Consider the following 20,594-nt stretch of genomic DNA (forward strand, 5'->3'; position numbering starts at 1 on the left):
TCTGTCCAGGTATCGGGCAATTTCCCCATAGTACGGAGGCCACGCCACCAGGCGGCGGCCTTACCCCCGAGTTCTCGGTCGACATATGCAATCTTCGTACTATCTGGCGTGGGATAGAGCTCAAAATGAGACTCCCATCGGCCCAGCCACGTGCAGATTGCTTCTTCGATTCTTTCCTTTTTGTCTCCCGTAAATGGCTTAACGACAAACGATGGTTCACCCTGTCACTCATTAGGTCTATTAGTCTCACGTTGTAGACTAATGACACGTGCCTCGAGAGCACTTTGAGATTGCCGAAGTTCGGTCATCTGTTGAGCGGCGAAACTAAGGTATTGGGTTATTTGTGCCAAATACATCTCAGTGGACATTTGTCCAGGAGGATTCCCTTGAGTTCCTTCCGCTTGAGCGGATGACATCGGGTCGTTAATTTGAGCCATTAAAGATTATTTCTGGAAAAGAAATAGGATAAGGTCAGAGAGATAGTCATAACATCATGTCGTGATGTAAACATATCATGGGCAAACATTAATCGATATCATGATCTCACGTCAATACCCCTCTAGACGTAGGAGATGAGGTTCAAGATCAAGTTACTATGGTGACACAAAGGTGTTTTAAAAACCATGGGGGTGACAAATAAATGTCTTTCCCTGATCTCTATATCGATTTTTTCATGGTGGCTCCCCAAGGCTCAACCATGTATGTTCGCGTCATGAATAGTTTATACACGAAAAAAATGTTAACAATAAACTATGTTTCGGTGCCCACATATGTGGTTTCGGCTCTTTAAGTCCTATTATGAGTACCCCTAGGTGCACTTAGACCTTAAGTCTAAACATGTGTTATAGTCATATGTATCAAGGATGTTGTATGGTCTTGGTCATAAGAGATATGCGAGGCATTTGATCATATATGTTTTTTTTAAAAGAACATATATGTCAAGGGTCCTTATTTCGTCCTCATTTACCAAAACTATGTTGGTACGTTACCTAACCTCAAGTCTCGTAATTACGATGGCATATGCCAAAGTGGAACCTAATGGTCAAGCCAAATGAGCCCTCGTTTCGTAGTAGGCCCACGTGGCCCATCACATGGTCACGTCATTACGAATGCCTCTCGTAAGAACGAGCTCATGGTGGCATCGTATCCATGTAACGAGGGAGGGATGTTGGATACGTGTGTCATTGGAGCGACCTCACTTGAAGTGGGTCAAGCCCTACGTACTCAACATCATTATGGCTATAGGCGTTTCTTTACATAACGAAATCGAGGTCATCAACGGGGTTGTGAACAATAAAAAATTGTTGAAAAAGGGATGGTGACAACGCCATTCTCACAAAAATGTGAGGACGGCCACCGACATCCTTTTCCCGACAAGGACAACTTTCGATATAATCACGTAATAACGAATATACACATATGTTTACTTATCACATATATACGATCAAACACGTATATACGTAACCACATATGCCTATATTAAACATATCATTATATTAAATAGCCACAAGTGATGTGATCGAGATATGTAATCGAGGTATATACCTCTACGCACATGAAACATCCACAAATAAGAGATCATCGTAATACGCAATTGAGGTATTGACCTCTTACGCATACAAGACCAAACACATATCCTTTACAATAAATCAAGGTATTAAACTCATACGCAAACAAAACATATGTTCGTGAACGTAATATGTAATTGAGGTATTAACCTCGTACGCATACGACACTCATCACATATTATTTATATGTCAAACGAGGTATTGACCTCGTGCACATATGTAAACGTTTTAGATAATCAATTAAAGACCACTACAACATCATTGACTTAATGAAAAAAAATGACATATAAACTAAACACATGATTAAATGGGAGAAGAGAGAATAGAAGAAAAAATTATGGAAAGAGTTACCGAAGTTCTTTGTTGATCGTTGTCTGGATCAAGGCCGACCGCACATCAATCGATCACCATCAATCAAAAGACAAAAGACAAACAAAGAAACATTAGTACATAGCTTTGATACCAAATATTAGAGATCTTGGTACTAAAGTAAGCTTAAGATAAGGATAAACTAATGATAGATAGAAAGGAGAAAGAGAAAGAAGGGTGCCGATCCACCCGACCACCCCCGAGCGAAGGGATCGAGACGGACTCGAGCCTCGATCGGCGTCCCATACCACAGCCGTGGCGTTGAGTCGTACCTGGTGCTGGCGCACTCGCTACAAGAGTTGACCCACCACAAGAGCAAAGTCTCGATGTAGTCAAAAGATTCCCAAATGAGGGTAGCTAGGCCTCTTATTTATAGCGATACCCAAGGCCCCCAAGCAAGTTCACACTTGACCTCATGGGTTGTCTCAATCCTGAGGATTAAAAGTAATCCTCCCCTTCTTTACACTCTCGTTTAACCCTCACACTTATCCACGTGTATAGAATACTACGGTAAATTCTCACCACGGGATATTATATGGTCATGCCCATAACAATAGTAGTAGCTAATAAGCCACTCTAACTAAAGTATAGTAGTAGCTAGTTAGCTACTCAGCTAAAGTATGGTACTAGCTAATTAGCTACTCAGCTAAAGTATGATACTAGCTAATTAGCTACTCAGCTAAAGTATGGTAGTAGCTAATTAGCTACTCAACTGAAGTATGGTAGTAGCTAATTAGCTACTAGTTAGCTAATTAGCTACTCAGCTAAAGTATGGTAGTAGCTAATTAGCTACTCAACTGAAGTATGGTAGTAGCTAATTAGTTACTAGTTAGCTAATTAGCTACTCAGCTAAAGTATGGTAGTAGCTAATTAGCTACCACTTAGCTAATTAGCTACTCAGTTGAAGTATGGTAGTAGCTAATTAGTTACTAGTTAGCTAATTAGCGACTCAGCTAAAGTATGGTAGTAGCTAATTAGCCACTATAACTAAAGTATGGTAGTAGCTAATTAGCCACTATAACTAAAGTATGGTAGTAACTAATTAGCTACCACTTAGCTAATTAGCTACTCAGCTAAAGTATGGTAGTAGCTAATTAGCTACCACTTAGCTAATTAGCTACTCAACTGAAGTATGGTAGTAGCTAATTAGCTACTAGTTAGCTAATTAGTGACTCAACTAAAGTATGGTACTAGATAATTAGCCACTATAACTAAAGTATCGTAGTAGCTAATTATCTACCACTTAACTATTTAGCTATTGTACTAAACTATGGTAGTAGCTAAGTAGCTAAGTAGCTAAGTAGCTAATTAGCTAACACTTAGCTAATTAGCTACTACCATAGTATATCGAACATAGCTATATAGCTACTAGAATAACTAATTAGCTACCATTCATAGCTATTTAGCTACCACAGTACCTAATTAGCTACCTATAAATTTTTCTTTTGGGGAAAAAAAAAGTTGCCTATATTAACGTCTTCTAAGACCAAAATTGGCCCGTGAGACAAATGGTTTACAACAAAAAATGGGATATTTACCCATTCATCGAAAGTAAAAATAAAAATAGAGTTTTAAGCTAAATAGTTCTAGTAAAATAAAATAACAAACATGTTCTACAATGAAAATGATGTATACTAGGCCTAATTTCATTTCCATCCAAGTCTCTTGAAGAGAAGCGGGAGGTCAAAGGGTTTTGAGGTGGATGTGGCCCGTGGCCCCAATGTAAAAGGTACCCCAACCATAGCTTCTAGTCGACGTAGCTCACATTACCTTATCTTCTTAATCCTTTCTACTTTGTGTCGACTTGTTTTGAAACCCAACATCCAAGGGCGTTTGGTTGTTCTTTGCGTTTCGGCTTCGTCAAGAGAGAGGCTGAATGCCGTAAGTGTATCCACATTCATTATCTCCCATTGTTCCTGAAAAATTACACTAGTTACAAGTTTATGAATAGTAAACGGGTTATGGTTAACACTTTGTAATTTATTCTCCCTATGTTGTTTTAGCTCTAAGATATACCTACCTAGTCTCTTTACATCCGGGGTATCTAATAGTTTGGAGAGGGTGGGAGAGGGTCCTAATATGTCTTGGTATTCCACTCGTATCTTAGCATAAGTTGGGCACTTGCATGTGAAGTGATACTCATCCTCTATCTCTATGTGGCACAACCTACATAGCCTTTCCTCCCTAGGGACTCTATTAGCCCGACCACTCTCAATCTCAAGTTGGTGAGATGATATCCTAAGTTGTCCAATGGCAACCCTTAGTGCATTTGATAAGAATGTATCTGGATATCTTGGTCGTGTAATAAAACCTAACTAAGAGAAGTACAAGAAGTGTTCCTTATAGTACAACATTTTAGATGGGAGTGGCCCTCGTGGGGTGATCCATTTATATCAGCTGTAAATTTGCCATATTTCTTGGCATATCACTTTATTACGGTCTTCATGAGATATTAGAGTTTGGTCAGTCCCATGGTTGTACTTAAGGGGGGGTAGGTTATTAATGTCTATGCCGTTTGCAAGTAACCAACTCACCACATTGCTATACCAAGAGCTAGTGTCTCCATACGCATGTAGGGATCGAGATGCCTCAAAGGCTCGACGAGATATCCTATCTTGTGGTTGGCTATGTATCCGATGAATAAAAACTACCACTTGAAACAGTGCTTCTACTAACATCGGGGGTAGACTGAACTCTGCTCTAATAATGTTATGTGGTATTGTCGATTTGCTTCGAAGTCGACGTGATAACATCGTCACCAAAGGTCTCTCTAATTGCGTCCACATGAAAGATGGTAGACCTAGAGCCCATACTACCGATGCATACATGAGGGAAGGGGTCACTAATGAGTCGAAGAGCCATTCCTTAGTCCGTGGCTCTTGAAAGTATGCTTGGTGGCATTGTCTCTCTAAGAGTGAGAGGGATGCATACCCTCTCGTTAGCCTATCTTTGGCAGCCCGGGTCATCGAGAATTTACTTGAGCGAGCACTAAAAGTGATTCCCAAGTATATATATGATCCAACTACCTCAACTAGTTTATGAGAGAGGATTAGCTGACATTGACTCCTAACTCGAGACAATGTATGAAAGATAAGGACTTTAGTTTTCGCTAGATTCACTACCAGTCCTCGTTGTGTACAAAAGTCATCTAGGGCATTAAGATGCTTTTGTAGGTCATGTTCCGACTCCTCGAGCCAGACAATGTCGTCTGTGTAGAGTAAGAGACTAACTTGCGTATCCCCAATAGCTACTCCCTTGCTTCCCTTACGAGCAATAAAATCAGTGATCTCATCAATGTAGATCCCAAAAAGAGTCGGTGATAGGGGGGGCCCCTATTTTATACCAATGGTGCTAGTGAAACAATCGGATGGGCCACCTGGGCATCTTACACACCTAGAGGCTTGCTCATATAAGGCATAAATGGCCCAGATCATGTCATTTGGTACCTCCAAGCTCTTAAGTCTATCAAACAACTTCTCCCTAGGAACTATGTCAAAGGCTTTGCGGAAGTCCACAAAGCAACAATATAGTTTCTTCCTACAAACCTTTGTTTAGTCAATTAAGCACCTAAGTGTGAAGATATGGTCAATAGTGGAGAAGGCTCGTCTAAAGCCAGCCTGCTCAGGTGCTCGAAGACTTAATGTTTCCATATAATTGCTAAGCTCTGCTTCCATTACCGCACCATATAGTTTAGCGAGCGTATGGCCTATCATAATGGTCCTATATGTATTTGGGTCCATTGGGTCCCCTCCTTTATGTATAGGGGCCACTGTGTTCATGGTCCATTGTGGTGGAAAACCCTCAGCAAGGGTGCGGTTGAAGATTAGAGTGAGAAAGGGGGCTAGGCACTCTCGAGTATATATGATGTGATCGGCTCGCAATCCTATGTGGTCCATGGATTTCCTATGTTGTAATTTTTTTATGACCTTCGTGACCCTAGAGGTCATGAAAAGTGTCCCCATGGTAGGTCGAGGTGTGGAAGGCATTGGGATGGGTGGTTGGTTCGGGACATGGTAGAGTCTCTCGATATATGTGTGCCAAATATTGGGATCCTCAATGGGTGTTTGTGGTTATGGTTCCAGTAGTCTCTTCCATGCAAGGGCGCAATCCCTACTCATGAGCATATGGTAGAGTTCCCAATATTGGGATGATTCCCAAGGTTGTCTTTTATGACATGTCATCTTGCGCATCTCTTTTCGAGCCTGTACTGAGGAAATAGTACCACTAAGTCGCGAACTTTAAGTTGTCTATACAAATCTCTACAATCCTCATCATACCACTTGTTCTATGGCATAGACCTTATTCTACTATGATTGGAGTGTTTCGTGTATGGGAAGCTATTAATTGCTGCTGAGTGAAGGGTGTGTGCAAGTTCTGTAGTGAGGTTCTCTAAAGGCAAAGAAGAATCAAAAGAGGAGAGATGGGCTTGAACATGTCGAGAGTAGATGTCAGCGATCTCATGCGTGAAATGTATTGTGGTGTGATAGTTTGGTTGACTAGAGTTGGTGGCGTGGGAGATGTTGCATTTTAGCTCAAAGTATAGGAATCTATGGTCTGCACCAATGGGGCATGGGGCCACCTGGAAGGAGTTAACCATGTGGGTAGCTTCATGGCGTCCTATTAGGTAATCAACTGTGCTTTCCCCTCCTCCATGTGGGAAACATGTGAGTGCTTCCGAGCCCAGCCACTTGGCTAAGCCATTATATATGATCATCTGGTGTTAGCTTCCAAGTTCAAGCAGATGATGGCCAAAGCTTGTGGCCTCTACACCTTGATCATTTGAAGTACGCATTATGTCTAAGTCTAAAGGGTTGACATTCACCATTTCGAGGTTTCTATCCATCTGAAATATTGTGCATTGTCAGGATTGGGTTCTCGCATTGAAATTTCCTACAAGGAAGACTTCCCCTTAAGAAGAATATTGGATTATGTCATCTGATAAAGGTTCGTATGGAGAAGGCCCATGCGGCGTTCCTTCATCAACTATACTCACCTCTCCAGCCATATTATATCTGTATCCTTTCGGGGGGAAATAACACATGACGATAAATATCACCTGATCCTTGCTACTAAGGACTTTCACCCACATAAAACGGGCTTCTGGGTCTTTCTTTAGTATTTCTATCCTATTTTGTATCTCTCTCCGAAATAGTATCGCAACCCCTCTAGACCCTATAGTAGTATGTCGACGTGAGGTTTGTCTAAAGATAGATTCCCAATGAAAACCATCAACTCGTGGCAGTCCTCAATTTGGGCTCTAATGTGTTTCTAGTAAAAAAAAGTATGTCAAATACCTTCAAAATCTCCTCTAGGCGGTCAGGGTGTGTCCAAAATGCACCGTTACAGTTCCACATGGATGTCATCCTAAGTTTATTGTTTGTCACATGGACCACACGCCGTCAATTGGCGACGCGATCATTTATTATCACACGCCCGTCTCGGTAAAAAGCACGATGCCCCTCTTTACGAGCTTGTATGACTCGCGGCATACACATTTTACGATGCTCAATTTGCATCTTGGTCAGGTCTTCATCAAGGTAGATAGGGTCCCCGCCCAATCCTCGAAGAATTGTTCTCTTTTAAAAAAATGTGATTCTAAATTCTTAGTCCTTAAACTGAAGGACCAAAGCTCTTTTCCTGGTGGTGTCACGTCCTACCCTCCAAGTTTTAGTGATTGGTAGGGCTTCGTACCCCAACATTTTCCCTAATGTTTGTGCATCTTCGTCAGGAGATGTCCCTTCCTTGAGCCCAGTAACTCGTACATTTAGGCGTCGATCTTGATGCTTTTTTAGCTCCTCAAGGGTAGTGTTTACAATATTTTCATCCTTTAGTTCCTTTTTAATATTACGTTTTACTACTTCAACCCACCCAGTTTTTGCTAATTCCATATCACTTTTAACCTCTTCCTTAACCTTTTTGATCTCGTCCTTAATATCCTCTAGGGAAGATATTTCACCATCTTCCCTAGATGTCTCAAGGTCCGTAACTTGTTTCTAAAGGTTCATGTTGTCTACTTTAAGTTTCGTTATTTCAGCAATAAGCACTTCTTTTTCTTCCTTATCTTTTTGTTTTTCAGCTTCAATCTCTTTCGCCCATTTTTCTATCTTAACTAAACGGTTAAGGACATCTAAAAATTCTTCCTTACTTATAATTTCTTCATGTGTTTCCTTGTGGTTTCGTCTAGAAGTCATGTTGTAAATCAAAAGATAAAAGAAAGAAAAGACAAAGATGACAGAAAAAACTTAGTCGAGCATCGATGCCTTGCGCGCTAGGTTCGAGTGTAGAAAGACATGTATGTTGTCTTGTTTTCAGCCGATTACGTCGTTAGAAGTGTAGGTGATAGCGGACAACGACAACAACAACAACGACTACATATGACAACGGCAAAGATGACGGCCAAGAACTGACAACAACGGTGACGATGGCAGATGACAAACAACGAAGACAATAGTTGGCAAACGACGGCGACCGTAGACGACGGTGGTAGCAAGTGATGACAGTAGCAGACGACGAGAGAAAGAGAGAGAGCTCACATGGATATAGCTCAGTTGGTAAGGTTGCCCAATGGAGACCACGTGGTCATGGGTTCAACCCTCCCTACATTCCACAGTGGCATCTAGTGAATTAAGAGATATGTATGGAGTATATAATAGAGAGGTGAGTAAAATTGGGTTTCGAACCCAAGATATAGTGACTTGTTAAGTGTAACAACTTACCAATAGGGTAAGCTAATTATGATAATAAAAAAAGAGGGAGAGAAAGAGATTATATTATCGTCTTTGGAGGTCAAATATGACCTATGAGACCAAAGGTATGTTATTATGTGCCTTGGGAGGAGGTCGAATGTGACCGCCGGACCACCCCCAGTGGTCCCCGCTGATGTGGTGCATACATGCATGCATGCATGCCTTTGGGCAGATGGAATGGGTAGACGAGAATGGGAATGGCTATGGCTAATATGTATGTGTGTTATGTGCATATGTTACTAGTGGTAGCAGCAGTAGTAGCAGTTGTTTCATTGTTGTTCACGTGAAATGACAGACGATGATGAAGTAAAAAAACGTTGTTGGATGGGATGGGATGGGATGGGATGGGGGTTGTGTTGGGTGTAAGTTATAGATAGCCGCTTTGCTTTTCCTGCAGTAGAAAAAGAAGGAAGAAGAAGAAGGATGATGACGATGATGATGATTTCTTCCTCCTGTTTATGTTTCTTTGGCTAGGGTTGTTGCTTTACATACATACATACATACATACATACATACTTCTTTCCTTTTGCTCTGTTTCCCTCCACAGAAACCACCATACCATGTCTGAGGCATACGCTGCTGCTGCTGATGATGATGATGATGAGCATGAAGAAGAAGGTCATGGCCATGGCCATGGCGATGGTTGTGACAGATTTGCGGCATCCGGCAGAGCTCCGCCGTCGCTGGACCTCCTGTATTGGTGTGATGAAGCTCCCGCAAGCAACGGTGTCCACTGCCCTCCTCGCCGATCATCTGCAACTAATGATAGCAGTGCCTTCATGAACGCCTCGGATGAACGACCACACCCCCCCATGCCTCCCCGCTCTGTTGTTGTACGCACGAACCAGGTAAGGTTCTTCTTCTTTGCCAATAATTTACCTCTCACTACCCTCCCCAAAGACTAGTAGGGCCGCTTTTGGAACTCGGGACAAGACCGAGTAGAGCGCTCTGCTCTGTGTGCATGGAAATACTGTCTCATTAAGATCCTCTATTCTATAAAATCTCTCTGACTAAGCCTCTCTTGTTTTCTTGGCTGTCTTAGATTCTGTTACTGTCTCCAAGATTATCAAGGAATACCTTGAGCGCTCTATTTGATCTCTAAGAAAAGAAAACAATTGCTGAAAACCAAGTCTATCTAATCTAAAGCCAGTCTCAACCCTTGAATTCATAAGTCTTAGGTTGACAAGATAACATTGAAAATCAAAACAACCTTTGGTCAACAAACTCATCATTCCTAAGGAAGTTTTCTGCGGGAACAGTACCATGGACAATTGTCAATATTTAGTGGTTGTTACTATTTGGTTTTTATCGTCTTTTTTCGTGTGCCTTCCATAATCACATGTTTTGAAGCAAATCTTTGCTAATTTACTATTTGCCTCTTCTAGTTTTCTAACAAACTTTACTTATTTTTTCTCACCAAACTTTAGCCCGCGGGTGGAGTAAGCACGATTTCGTTCGGTGCAGATTTATCATTAGAAGAGCCAGACCCATTATTCCAGAGAAGGTATCTCCAAAACCATGAAAACAGTTGTTTGTTAGTTGCAAATTAATTTTTGTTAGTATAATCTACAGAAGCACAATATACTATTCAAAATTAAAGATTTCCATGTTTTACATAGACCTAGAGGAAAATATAGCCACACAGCTATAGACACAAATATAGCCATAATAGGTATAGGCACACCGCTACAGACAAAGATATAGCCGCATAGACACTTCCACAAGCACAGATATATAGCCATAGCAACATAGATAATAGCCGTAGCCACACAGACACTCATAGTCTTAGATATTGGCACAGCTACACATACACATACACATACACATACACATACACATACACATACACATACACATACACATACACATACACATACACATACACATACACATACACATACACATACACATACACATACACATACAAATACACATACACATACACATACACATACACATACACATACACATACACATACACATACACATACACATACACATACACATACACATACACATACACATACACATACACATACACATACACATACACATACACATACACATACACATACACATACACATACACATACACATACACATACACATACACATACACATACACATACACATACACATACAAATACACATACACATACACATACACATACACATACACATACACATACACATACACATACACATACACATACACATACACATACACATACACATACACATACACATACACATACACATACACATACACATACACATACACATACACATACACATACACATACACATACACATACACATACACATACACATACACATACACATACACATACACATACACATACACATACACATACACATACACATACACATACACATACACATACACATACACATACACATACACATACACATACACATACACATACACATACACATACACATACACATACACATACACATACACATACACATACACATACACATACACATACACATACACATACACATACACATACACATACACATACACATACACATACACATACACATACACATACACATACACATACACATACACATACACATACACATACACATACACATACACATACACATACACATACACATACACATACACATACACATACACATACACATACACATACACATACACATACACATACACATACACATACACATACACATACACATACACATACACATACACATACACATACACATACACATACACATACACATACACATACACACACACACACACATACACATACACATACAAAAAATGGGCGTCAATACATATTTCTTCAATGCAGGCGTCCTAGCTCTGATTCTAAAAGAAGGGAAATGACAGGGAGTAGAATATTTCATTATGATCCAGAGCTGAAGTTGCCAGCTGCGTTTCATCCTGTGGCAAAAACCTTGGTTAGAAAGAAAAAAAAATTTGACTGATTGAATTTTTCTGAAAACACAGACACACATGTACATTGAATTTGAAATTTATAAATGACTCATATTGCATGCAATAAGTATCTTGGAAGAAAAGAAGGAAAAAATGGATTGTGAGAGTGTCTTTCTTTATGATTTCTATATATGCACCCTTTTGTAAAGATGGTATATATGTATATGATTTTATGTGACCATATTGATATGTTTCATGCACCCTTTGTAGAGGTGGACTCATAACATATTATGGTATATATGTAAGAATTTTGTTGTGGTAAGTTCATATTTATATTTATAATGAACTTCTGACAGGTGGTGGATGGTGCAATACCATGCTCTGAAGACAAACCTCCAACTCCAAAGATGCTGGATGTTGCAAAGCAACATCATGATCTTGGTGAAGGTAATATCTCTGGTAGCTGGAGGTCTTGCTCTTCTGCTAAAACCAAAGAACTTGAAGGTAGCAATATCTTTGGCCGATTGCATCAATACGACAATATGTCCCTGATGTCTTGGAATCATCACAACGATATAACCATTGCTGAACAACAGGAGAATAAAACCCCAAGAACTGGTGCTAAAAACTCCAATGTAAGAAGTTGGTTGTAGAGTAGCATTTGAACTTAAGCACTTCTGAGGAATACGAGCCTCTAGCTGTGTTTCTTTAGGCATACATTTATATTACTATATGGGGGTGTCTGATCGCATTTTGCTTGAACTTATAATGTATGCACCACTTCTATTTTGGTGAGCATTATTCTCACCAAAATTTCTGAATCTCTTACATATATGCTTCTTTCTATAGGCTGCGGGTCAATACAATCAAAACTCGTTCAATGGTGGAGGATCAGAATATGGCATTCACAGCAAGGGGCATTTCAACAACCAAAAAGCTTTAGAGCTATCTGGGAACAATATCTTTGAGAACAAAAATTCAGCTGAATATGGACATAACAATAACAACAGTAAGGATGAGAGAAAGAACAATGGACATTATAATAGTGGTAATTATGAGCGCAATGTGAGTGAAGCAAAGCGTAGGGAAATGATAGGAAATGACATATTCTCGACTGCGAACTCACACACTTATGAAATGGAAAAGAATGTTAGACAGGCACCAGGTGGTAATAGCAATCTGAAGCTTATATAATTAATAAAGACTTTATTTGGGAAGCTTGGGGATTTTTAATCTCTTTTTTCTTGTTCCTAACCCCAAATATAACTCTTTGAAATCTGTTCAATTTAGATAAGGCTTGTTTGATATGTAGTACGCATCTCAGCAAGTGAGAATTAGCATTAGTTCAGATAGCTTTCATATCTATCTCTATTTCAACTTTCCTGTTATGATTGTTTTGACTTGGCGTACAATATATATTGAGAGTACACAGCTTATATTTACTTTGGTTCAATAATATGTCTCATGGTCCCCCTATAAGATCACTTGCTTGTCTTGTTTCCCAAACTTACAGTCTTCATGGTACATGAAATATGAGTGATAGGCCAATATACAATTATGTTTGCAATAAGCATGCATTATATTCATTAGAACTCCCTTCGTTGGATTCATGATGTTTGATCCTCACAGGAAATCAATCCCCAGGCCCTTTATGTGGCTTACCTTTAGGAACCGACAGACTGTCAAAAACATGAATTAATGAGCATTTACTTTGTCCTATGATGATAATGCAGAATTATAGATGGTCCATAAGTTTGACGTATTTGATTCCATAAGTTTGATATATATAATTCTATTGGTGGAAATGAAAATGATTCTCTGACTTATTCTGTGTTATAGGAATCCTTTCCAGTGTAAAGGCCCAAAAACTGTATTTTGTTTGATAATTGATATACTAATGATTATTGCCTTTGATTGCTAAAGAGGAAAAGCTTGAATAAACACTTCAAGAAAATGTACATCTTGTAGTTGTCACTAAAAAATGTGATGACTGAATGTGTAGGATAAAGCAGTAGTGTTTCTATTAATCAAAGTTCCAAATGGGGCAATCCTAACTATAGATGAGGATAAAACTAGGTTTCTCCATTTTCGCTCTAATAACCTGAGCTTGGTACTATCTTTAAAAACACATTTTCGTGAAGCTTGTAATACAAGTGGGAAAACCTCTCTATAGGGGGAAGGAAAACCCACTAACTTGCAAGTCTCAACTACACGAATTGGGGATGATAATTTTAACCTTGTGTGATTATGTGAATTGTAAAAAAGCTTTTATTGGTCTCAGTCGTCTGGAAAGAATAGCTATATAAGAGTAATCCAACCTATACCTGACTAGTATAATACTAAAAGTAGAACATAAAAGTAATCAGTGACAGCTTGAAACCGACTCTTAAAATGACTCACTCTCAATCATACATCAAATAGAACACAACCTTTGGAAATGCAATTAAAATTTGTGAGGGTAGCATTAATGTCTACTCTTTTCGACTGTGTTATCTTCGGAAAGATTTTACTCTTTATCTCTAGCATGCGAATAACTTACAATATATAGTCATACACACCAAAAATTAGAAATTAATCCTACTAGTAGTACTTCCAATATTATACAGATTAGTGTTGTTTCCAATGAAATGCAAACCCATTTTGCTGTAGTTATAAATATTCCATGCTGCTCGATGCAAAACCCACTGCATATGGACAAATCCTACTTGATCAAAATCGCATTTCCAAAATAGGTTACTTGGAACCGAAATTGTATACTGCTTATGGCAGAGCAAACTAGTTTAATCACCTCAATGAAACATAACTTATGGTATTTTAGCTCTGCTATTGGTACAATATGTCCAACTATTGTTCAAAGTTTTCTTGGTCTATTCTTTGCATCCCAGGTTGTTGCATAATCTTTGATTTCTTGTTTTTCTTAGAACTCGACTCCAATGATGCCATTCGAATAGCATCATTCATACGATTAACCTTGGCATCCACCATGAGCTCATCCAAATCACTTTTCTCTAAAGACTCTGGTGGACACAGTTCCATGTATTTCTTAAAGTTCTCTTCAGCTTTATCCTTCTGGTCCATCAATGTGTATACAAGTCCCTTATAACAAGGTGAAAAACAAAGCTATTCAATAAACATAATATTTGTTGTGATTCTTGTTTAACTGTATTTTTATCTCTAAGAAAAAAGCCAAAATTTTGAAAAACGAATTGGCTAATATAATAATACCCCTCGTATCAGGGCCAATATCAATACCAACCCTCATTCAACAAACATCATGGCATACCCCTGATAAACAAAAACTAAACTACTGCATCTTTCAAGATGTCATTAATAATTAAATTGATATAATCAAATTTGAACGAATGCACACTTCTTTTTTACCTTGAAATCAATATAATTGAGAGCAAATGTAAAAGTATTTTCTTTTACCTGGCACAGATATGGTCGAAAATCATCTGGATCCTCATCTATCATCCTACTCAAATGTTGTAATGCATGTTCAAATTTCCCCTATGATATTGCAAACAAGTTTAGATTCTGATTCTCGATTCCTCGTCTACTCAATTAGAGAATAATTTCTACAATGTATATAACTTGTTTCTTGAACACACACAAACACATATGCAACATCTACTCACAAGTTGAATATAGAATTGACCAAGTAACATTCCGAGATTTCTTGCTTCAATATTTTTCTTTTCCATCTGAGCTCTCTCCAGCGCTTTTTGAATGAGATTCAAGGCCCGTGACCCTTCACCTACTTTATTTAAAAGCATTACAAATCCCTAATTGAAACATCAGAATCCATGAAGATATTAGGTACACTCAATTGATCTGATACGTTGAAAATGAGGTAACATTTTTGAAAAACTTGGTCATACAGATGTTAATAAACATTTCTAACAATAAACTTTCTAACAAAACATGTTAGTAGACTAAATCCAAGATCATTTGCAGACATTGTCATAAAAATTAAAAAACACCACTAGTGTTTGAATTATGCCCCTCGTTTTGGAGGAATTTTTTTTCCAAAAGAGGTGCAATCTGGTAACTCTCCCATTAAACTGATAAATGCATAATGCAAACAGAACTATGAATTTAAAATTTCACCTGTAGGAACCTGGCAGACAAGGGCTCATGATCAAGAAGTTCTTGATACTCCATTTTCGCCATCTGGATGTCCCCAAGAAACTCATGGGTTCGAGCTTTGAAGAATTTCCATTTCAGTCGATTAGGTTGGATTTCGAGCAACGTTTCAAGCACAGTTAGGGCACGGAGCATGTCTTGCCTCTTTATGACAGCACGGAGCAGAAGCTCCAGTATTCTAAAATCGCCTGGATGCTTGGAAAGCTCTTGCTGCAAACTATACATATATGAGCCCTCAGGTGTGGGAATTCCTCTCCAAAAACCGTCACTGAGACGAAACCTCTCTAAAGATTTCACGTCATCATTCTTCAGTGCATTTAGAGAGGCACGTTTTTTAGGATTGGAACTTGCATATTTCCGAACATTGGGAAGATGAGTGCTTCCCATGGCATCGGAAGACTTATTTCTCTTCAGATCAGAATCACAAACTTTCAAAACATCAGAAGGTTGGGCATTTCCTGAAGCATCTAAAGATGCATTTTTCTTCGAAACATCAGAAGAAATGGCATTTCTCTTAATATCTGTGGCCATTTCTTTCTCCTCAGTCGAAGAAGAGTTTTCATCATCAGCCACTGTTGTTTTCACCTTATATAAAGAAGAGTTTGCATCATCGATGACCACTTCTGTCTCCTTTAAAGAAGTTTTAAATCCTTCAAGGTTGTCTTCGCAAGTAATATTAGTTGGTTGGATACAAGTACTTGCAATTGCCTTCATGTTGGAATTGAGGCCTAGACCTAAGATAAGGAGACATTTTCCAAGGAATGGCAAGACATGGTGGTGTATATTAACCCTGATTTCTTTTCTCTTATAAGAATAAGTTGACACTTTCTTATGTGAAGCTAAACCCTCAGGTATCCATGACTTCCATAAACTTTCATCATCATCATCAGCAGCAGCAGCAGAAGAGGAAGAAGAAGAAGAAGAAAGAGAAGACGAGATTTTGAGAGCATGTTTACCTGGAGGTTTGAATGGAGTCTTCACATGTGGGTGGGGTAGAAGTGATCGCCCACTGAAATGCTGAGAATTCAAACTCTGTTTTAGCCATGGATTCCTTTGGAATCCCACAGCGTGAAGCGGAGATATCATTGCTATCTATTGATGTATCTGTCTATGAGAGCATACCTCGTTTGCCCTTTCTTTCTTTCTTTTCTCTGAGTTTATCCAACCTGGGAGGGGCTTTCACTTCATGTTTGCTTTAAACTCTTCTTCTTCTTCTTCTTCTTCTATTACTACGTAGGTTCTATCCTGATTCCCTACTCTAAAACCACCATTTATTTATGTGCACATACTCTATACATACATACATACATATGTATGTATGTATGTAATATAAATATATTATGGGCGCGTCACAACGCTTGTGTGCTCGGGTGTAAACTGGACTCACACACACACACAAGTCCGACCGACCGCTTGTCTGTGTGTCTGTGTTACGGGCATGACCATATAATATCCCGTGGTGAGAATTTACCATAGTATTCTATACTCGTGGATAAGTGTGAGGGTTAAATGAGAGTGTAAAGAAGGGGAAGATTACTTTTAATCCTCGGGATTGAGACAACCCATTAGGCCAAGTGTGAACTTGCCTGGGGGCCTTGGGTATCGCTATAAATATGAAGCCTAGCTACCCTCATTTCTGTTAGGAAACAGATCCCTCCGGATGAGGAGTACCCGGCTACAGATGACCCGGTGAGAATCAGATGATGAAGACCCGGTTAGAACCGGATGAGGAGTACCCGACTACGGATGACCCGGTGGGAACCGGATGACGAGTACCCGGCAAGCGCCGGATGATGCAGGCCCGGTGAAGAGTGCTCACCGGATGAAGGGACATATTCGTAAATATGTTTCTGAGAGTCCATCGGATCTATATTTATAAATAGCCGAAAAGTCATTTTAGTATAATAAATATGACTTAGGGCAAACTATCGTTGAGGTCTGTGATGTTGTTGTTATTGTTGGCGCAAGATTAGAGCGCGCAACTGTGTACAGAGAGAGTGAGAGAGAGGAAGAGGTCGTTGCCTCTGTTGTAATCGCCGCCTGTGGCGAAGATAGAAAGCTCGAGGTTGTTGCCTCGGTGCTTTACCATTTTGTACATTCTGACATAGTGATAGTTTGCAGTCTGTGGGCTGTCGTGGTTTTTCCCGTATTTGGGTTTTCCTTGTAAACATCCTGTGTACTCTTCTCCTCACTGTGTCGTGCCTTCTTTCCCCGTTTTTCTGTGTTTTATGATTCTAAGCTCGGTTGTGGCCGAGCGTTGTTCATCGGGAGCGTGTGTTCTTGTCAATTTCATCATCTCTTGACTACATCGAGACTTTGTTCTTGTGGTGGGTCAACCATATAATATCCCGTGGTGAGAATTTACCGTAGTATTCTATACACGTGGATAATGTTGAGAAATCGTTGTGGAAATTTAATTCACAATGAACAGACAATGTTGAAATACGAATTACAAAAATGCCAGAAAGACAAGACACACAACAGTGCACAGAGATTTACGTGGAAACGCTAAAACGGGGAAAAAACCACTGGTGAACAGATTCTTCACTATACAAAGTGGATATACAACACCGAGAGGAGTACAACACTCTGTTGAGTGTATCAGCCACACAGGGCTCTTCGCGTCTGCTGTTACAAACACAACTATGGCGCGCGGCTCACGCTACTCTCTCTCTCTCACTCTCACTCTCTTCTGTTCTACAACCTCGGTTCTTACACTGTTCTGCACATACACAATTCTAGCTAAAAGTTTGCCCTAGTTGCATATATACTTACGCAACTTTCTGGTTATTTACATACGTAGCCCTCATGGGGCGCACACTTAGACTATTTACAATTATAGTCTCCCGAGTTGGCTATATACACGTTTCTGGTTTCAGTCACTCATCAACTCGGCTCCTCTCTCTTTCCCATCTGGAGGGACTTGTTTCCACACATCATCATCATCATTATTACTATAATAATAATAGTTGAATCTTCAAGCAGTCGACTCACAGTTTTCGACTCTTCGACTGTCGGCTTTCTGAACAGTCGGATCTTCCCTGTCATCAACTGTTGGCTTTCCGATTAGTCGGTTCTTCCTCCCACTAGAGGGACATATTTCCAACAAACTCCCCCTTCACTCTTGTGGGAGGAAATCTGTCAGTCCTATATTTTGTCGACAAACTCTGAGTCTGTCCATAGGTAGGTTCTTCGTCAGCATGTCAGATCCACTGTTGTCGATATGGATCTCACAAGGGAAAACTCTCCTTCTTCGACTCTCTCCTGCAACTAGTAATACCTTCTCTGTATGTGCTTGGTCCGGGAATGGTATGTCGCGTTCTTGGCTAGATGTATGGCTCCGAACTTTGGGAAAATTGCCCGATACCTGGACAAATTTTGTCACAGTTTTCAAGGGCCAATTTCTGCAACCTTCCTCTCGAACCGAGATAGCACAAGCTTTAATGAACCTCTCTAGTAGGAAGTTTTCCTCGCTAGAAGACTATGTCCACCATGCTAGAACCCAAATCCAAAAATTGGGTCTAGAAGGGGACAATTGGTTGATAGCTTGTTTTGTCAATGGCATCCCCAATTCGGACTATCACTAGATAGTGCATGATAAGGATCCAAAATCCTTCGAAGAGGCCGTTGAAATAGTTCTTTGCTATCAACGCACTTCGAAGAAGAAACATAACAAACACAACGAAGCACCCGGGGCTCAGCAGTCGCAATTTGTTGGGAAATGCAAGACACCCAATGAATTCATGGATCGCGATTGTAAGCGACAACATCCTTTTTGCGTATTCTGCAAAAAGAAGGGTCATACAAAAGAACAATGTCTAAAGCTCCAACGGAAAGAGCAGGACAACAATGCAAAAGTTGCAGACCATAAAGGTCAGATTCCTATTGTCCTTGAGGTCTATACACATCATTTAAGTAATTGTCAATGTTCTTTCCCTCACTATGTATTGGGACCCAATGATTTACTACGTGCAAACGGGTATATCAATGGATCTCCCATACAATTTTTATTTGATTCGGGAAGCTCACACAATTTTGTGAATGATCGTTTGGTTCAGATATGGGGAATCCAACCCACCGTAAGTGATCACACTTATTAGGAATTTCTATTGATACTTATATAGAGTAAGTAGACTTCCATGTAATGAATCTTTGTACCACTAATGTAATACTGGGTTATCCCTGGTTTTTTAATAAAAACTCTTCTTTATCTATTGATTGGGTTCATCATTCAATTACTTTTGTACTGAACGATTGTACTCATTTTATTCAATGTTTTAAAAAACAATCTCTTTCAATTGTTTCCTCACCATCAATATTCGAGTTGTCTTGTTCTACTTTATTTTATTGTATACTTGATTCAGACATTCACGTTTACAATATCGATAATGTCTCGGGTCAATTATCATATTTTGAACAAAAACAACTTGATGAAATCATAAATGATTTTCGTGATGTTTTTCCGAGTGAACTACCACATGGGTTTAATACCTTCTAAATGTAATATAGACCATCGTATGGATATTGTACCTGACATTGCACCAATAAGTATACCTCCTTATCACTTAAGTCGATCCAAAGAGGATGAGGTATCTAAGCAACTCAAGAACTATTTACGAATGGGTTATATACGTTATAGTAAATCTCCATGGGGTGCACCTGTTCTCTTGGTAAAAAAGAAAGAGGGCACATGGCATATGTGTATTAATTACTATTGAGATACAAGCTCAACATTGGCCGGATTGGTGCGCAAACCGGTGCGCAACAAGAGGCCGGATTAGTGCAGAAACCGAGAGGCCGTTGAACAGATATTCCGGGAGGGAA

The 20,594-nt window shown here is 39.6% G+C and overlaps 2 protein-coding genes across 2 annotated transcripts; one reads left to right on the forward strand and one right to left on the reverse strand.

Moving 5' to 3' along the window:
- Positions 1-9,220: 9,220 nt before the first annotated feature.
- Positions 9,221-13,066, forward strand: LOC147856049 (uncharacterized). Its single transcript, XM_087329892.1, has 5 exons — positions 9,221-9,531; positions 10,111-10,187; positions 11,539-11,647; positions 11,981-12,259; positions 12,474-13,066. The coding sequence occupies exons 1-5, from the start codon at positions 9,244-9,246 to the stop codon at positions 12,816-12,818; spliced, it is 1,098 nt and encodes a 365-aa protein (XP_087186018.1). The 5' UTR covers positions 9,221-9,243; the 3' UTR covers positions 12,819-13,066.
- A 1,122-nt stretch (positions 13,067-14,188) lies between these two features.
- Positions 14,189-16,990, reverse strand: LOC147856050 (uncharacterized). Its single transcript, XM_087329760.1, has 4 exons — positions 15,735-16,990; positions 15,263-15,409; positions 15,054-15,134; positions 14,189-14,720 (listed from the first exon to the last, which is right to left on the reverse strand). The coding sequence occupies exons 1-4, from the start codon at positions 16,854-16,856 to the stop codon at positions 14,469-14,471; spliced, it is 1,602 nt and encodes a 533-aa protein (XP_087185886.1). The 5' UTR covers positions 16,857-16,990; the 3' UTR covers positions 14,189-14,468.
- Positions 16,991-20,594: the final 3,604 nt, after the last annotated feature.

This window comes from Azolla caroliniana, unplaced genomic scaffold, assembly GCF_043228905.1.
Source record: "Azolla caroliniana isolate FFs.n. ecotype wild unplaced genomic scaffold, voAzoCaro1.0.p SCAF_13, whole genome shotgun sequence".
Classification (NCBI taxonomy): Eukaryota; Viridiplantae; Streptophyta; class Polypodiopsida; order Salviniales; family Salviniaceae; genus Azolla; species Azolla caroliniana.

Coding starts and splice junctions, on each gene's coding strand:
- LOC147856049 (XM_087329892.1), top strand. CDS start 9,244: ATGTCTGAGGCATACGCTGCTGCTGCTGATGATGATGATGATGAGCAT. Junction 9,532..10,110: donor TTGTTGTACGCACGAACCAG/GTAAGGTTCTTC, acceptor ACCAAACTTTAG/CCCGCGGGTGGAGTAAGCAC. Junction 11,648..11,980: donor ATCCTGTGGCAAAAACCTTG/GTTAGAAAGAAA, acceptor AACTTCTGACAG/GTGGTGGATGGTGCAATACC.
- LOC147856050 (XM_087329760.1), bottom strand. CDS start 16,856: ATGATATCTCCGCTTCACGCTGTGGGATTCCAAAGGAATCCATGGCTA. Junction 15,410..15,734: donor TGTCTGCCAGGTTCCTACAG/GTGAAATTTTAA, acceptor TGTTTCAATTAG/GGATTTGTAATGCTTTTAAA. Junction 15,135..15,262: donor GTCAATTCTATATTCAACTT/GTGAGTAGATGT, acceptor GCAATATCATAG/GGGAAATTTGAACATGCATT.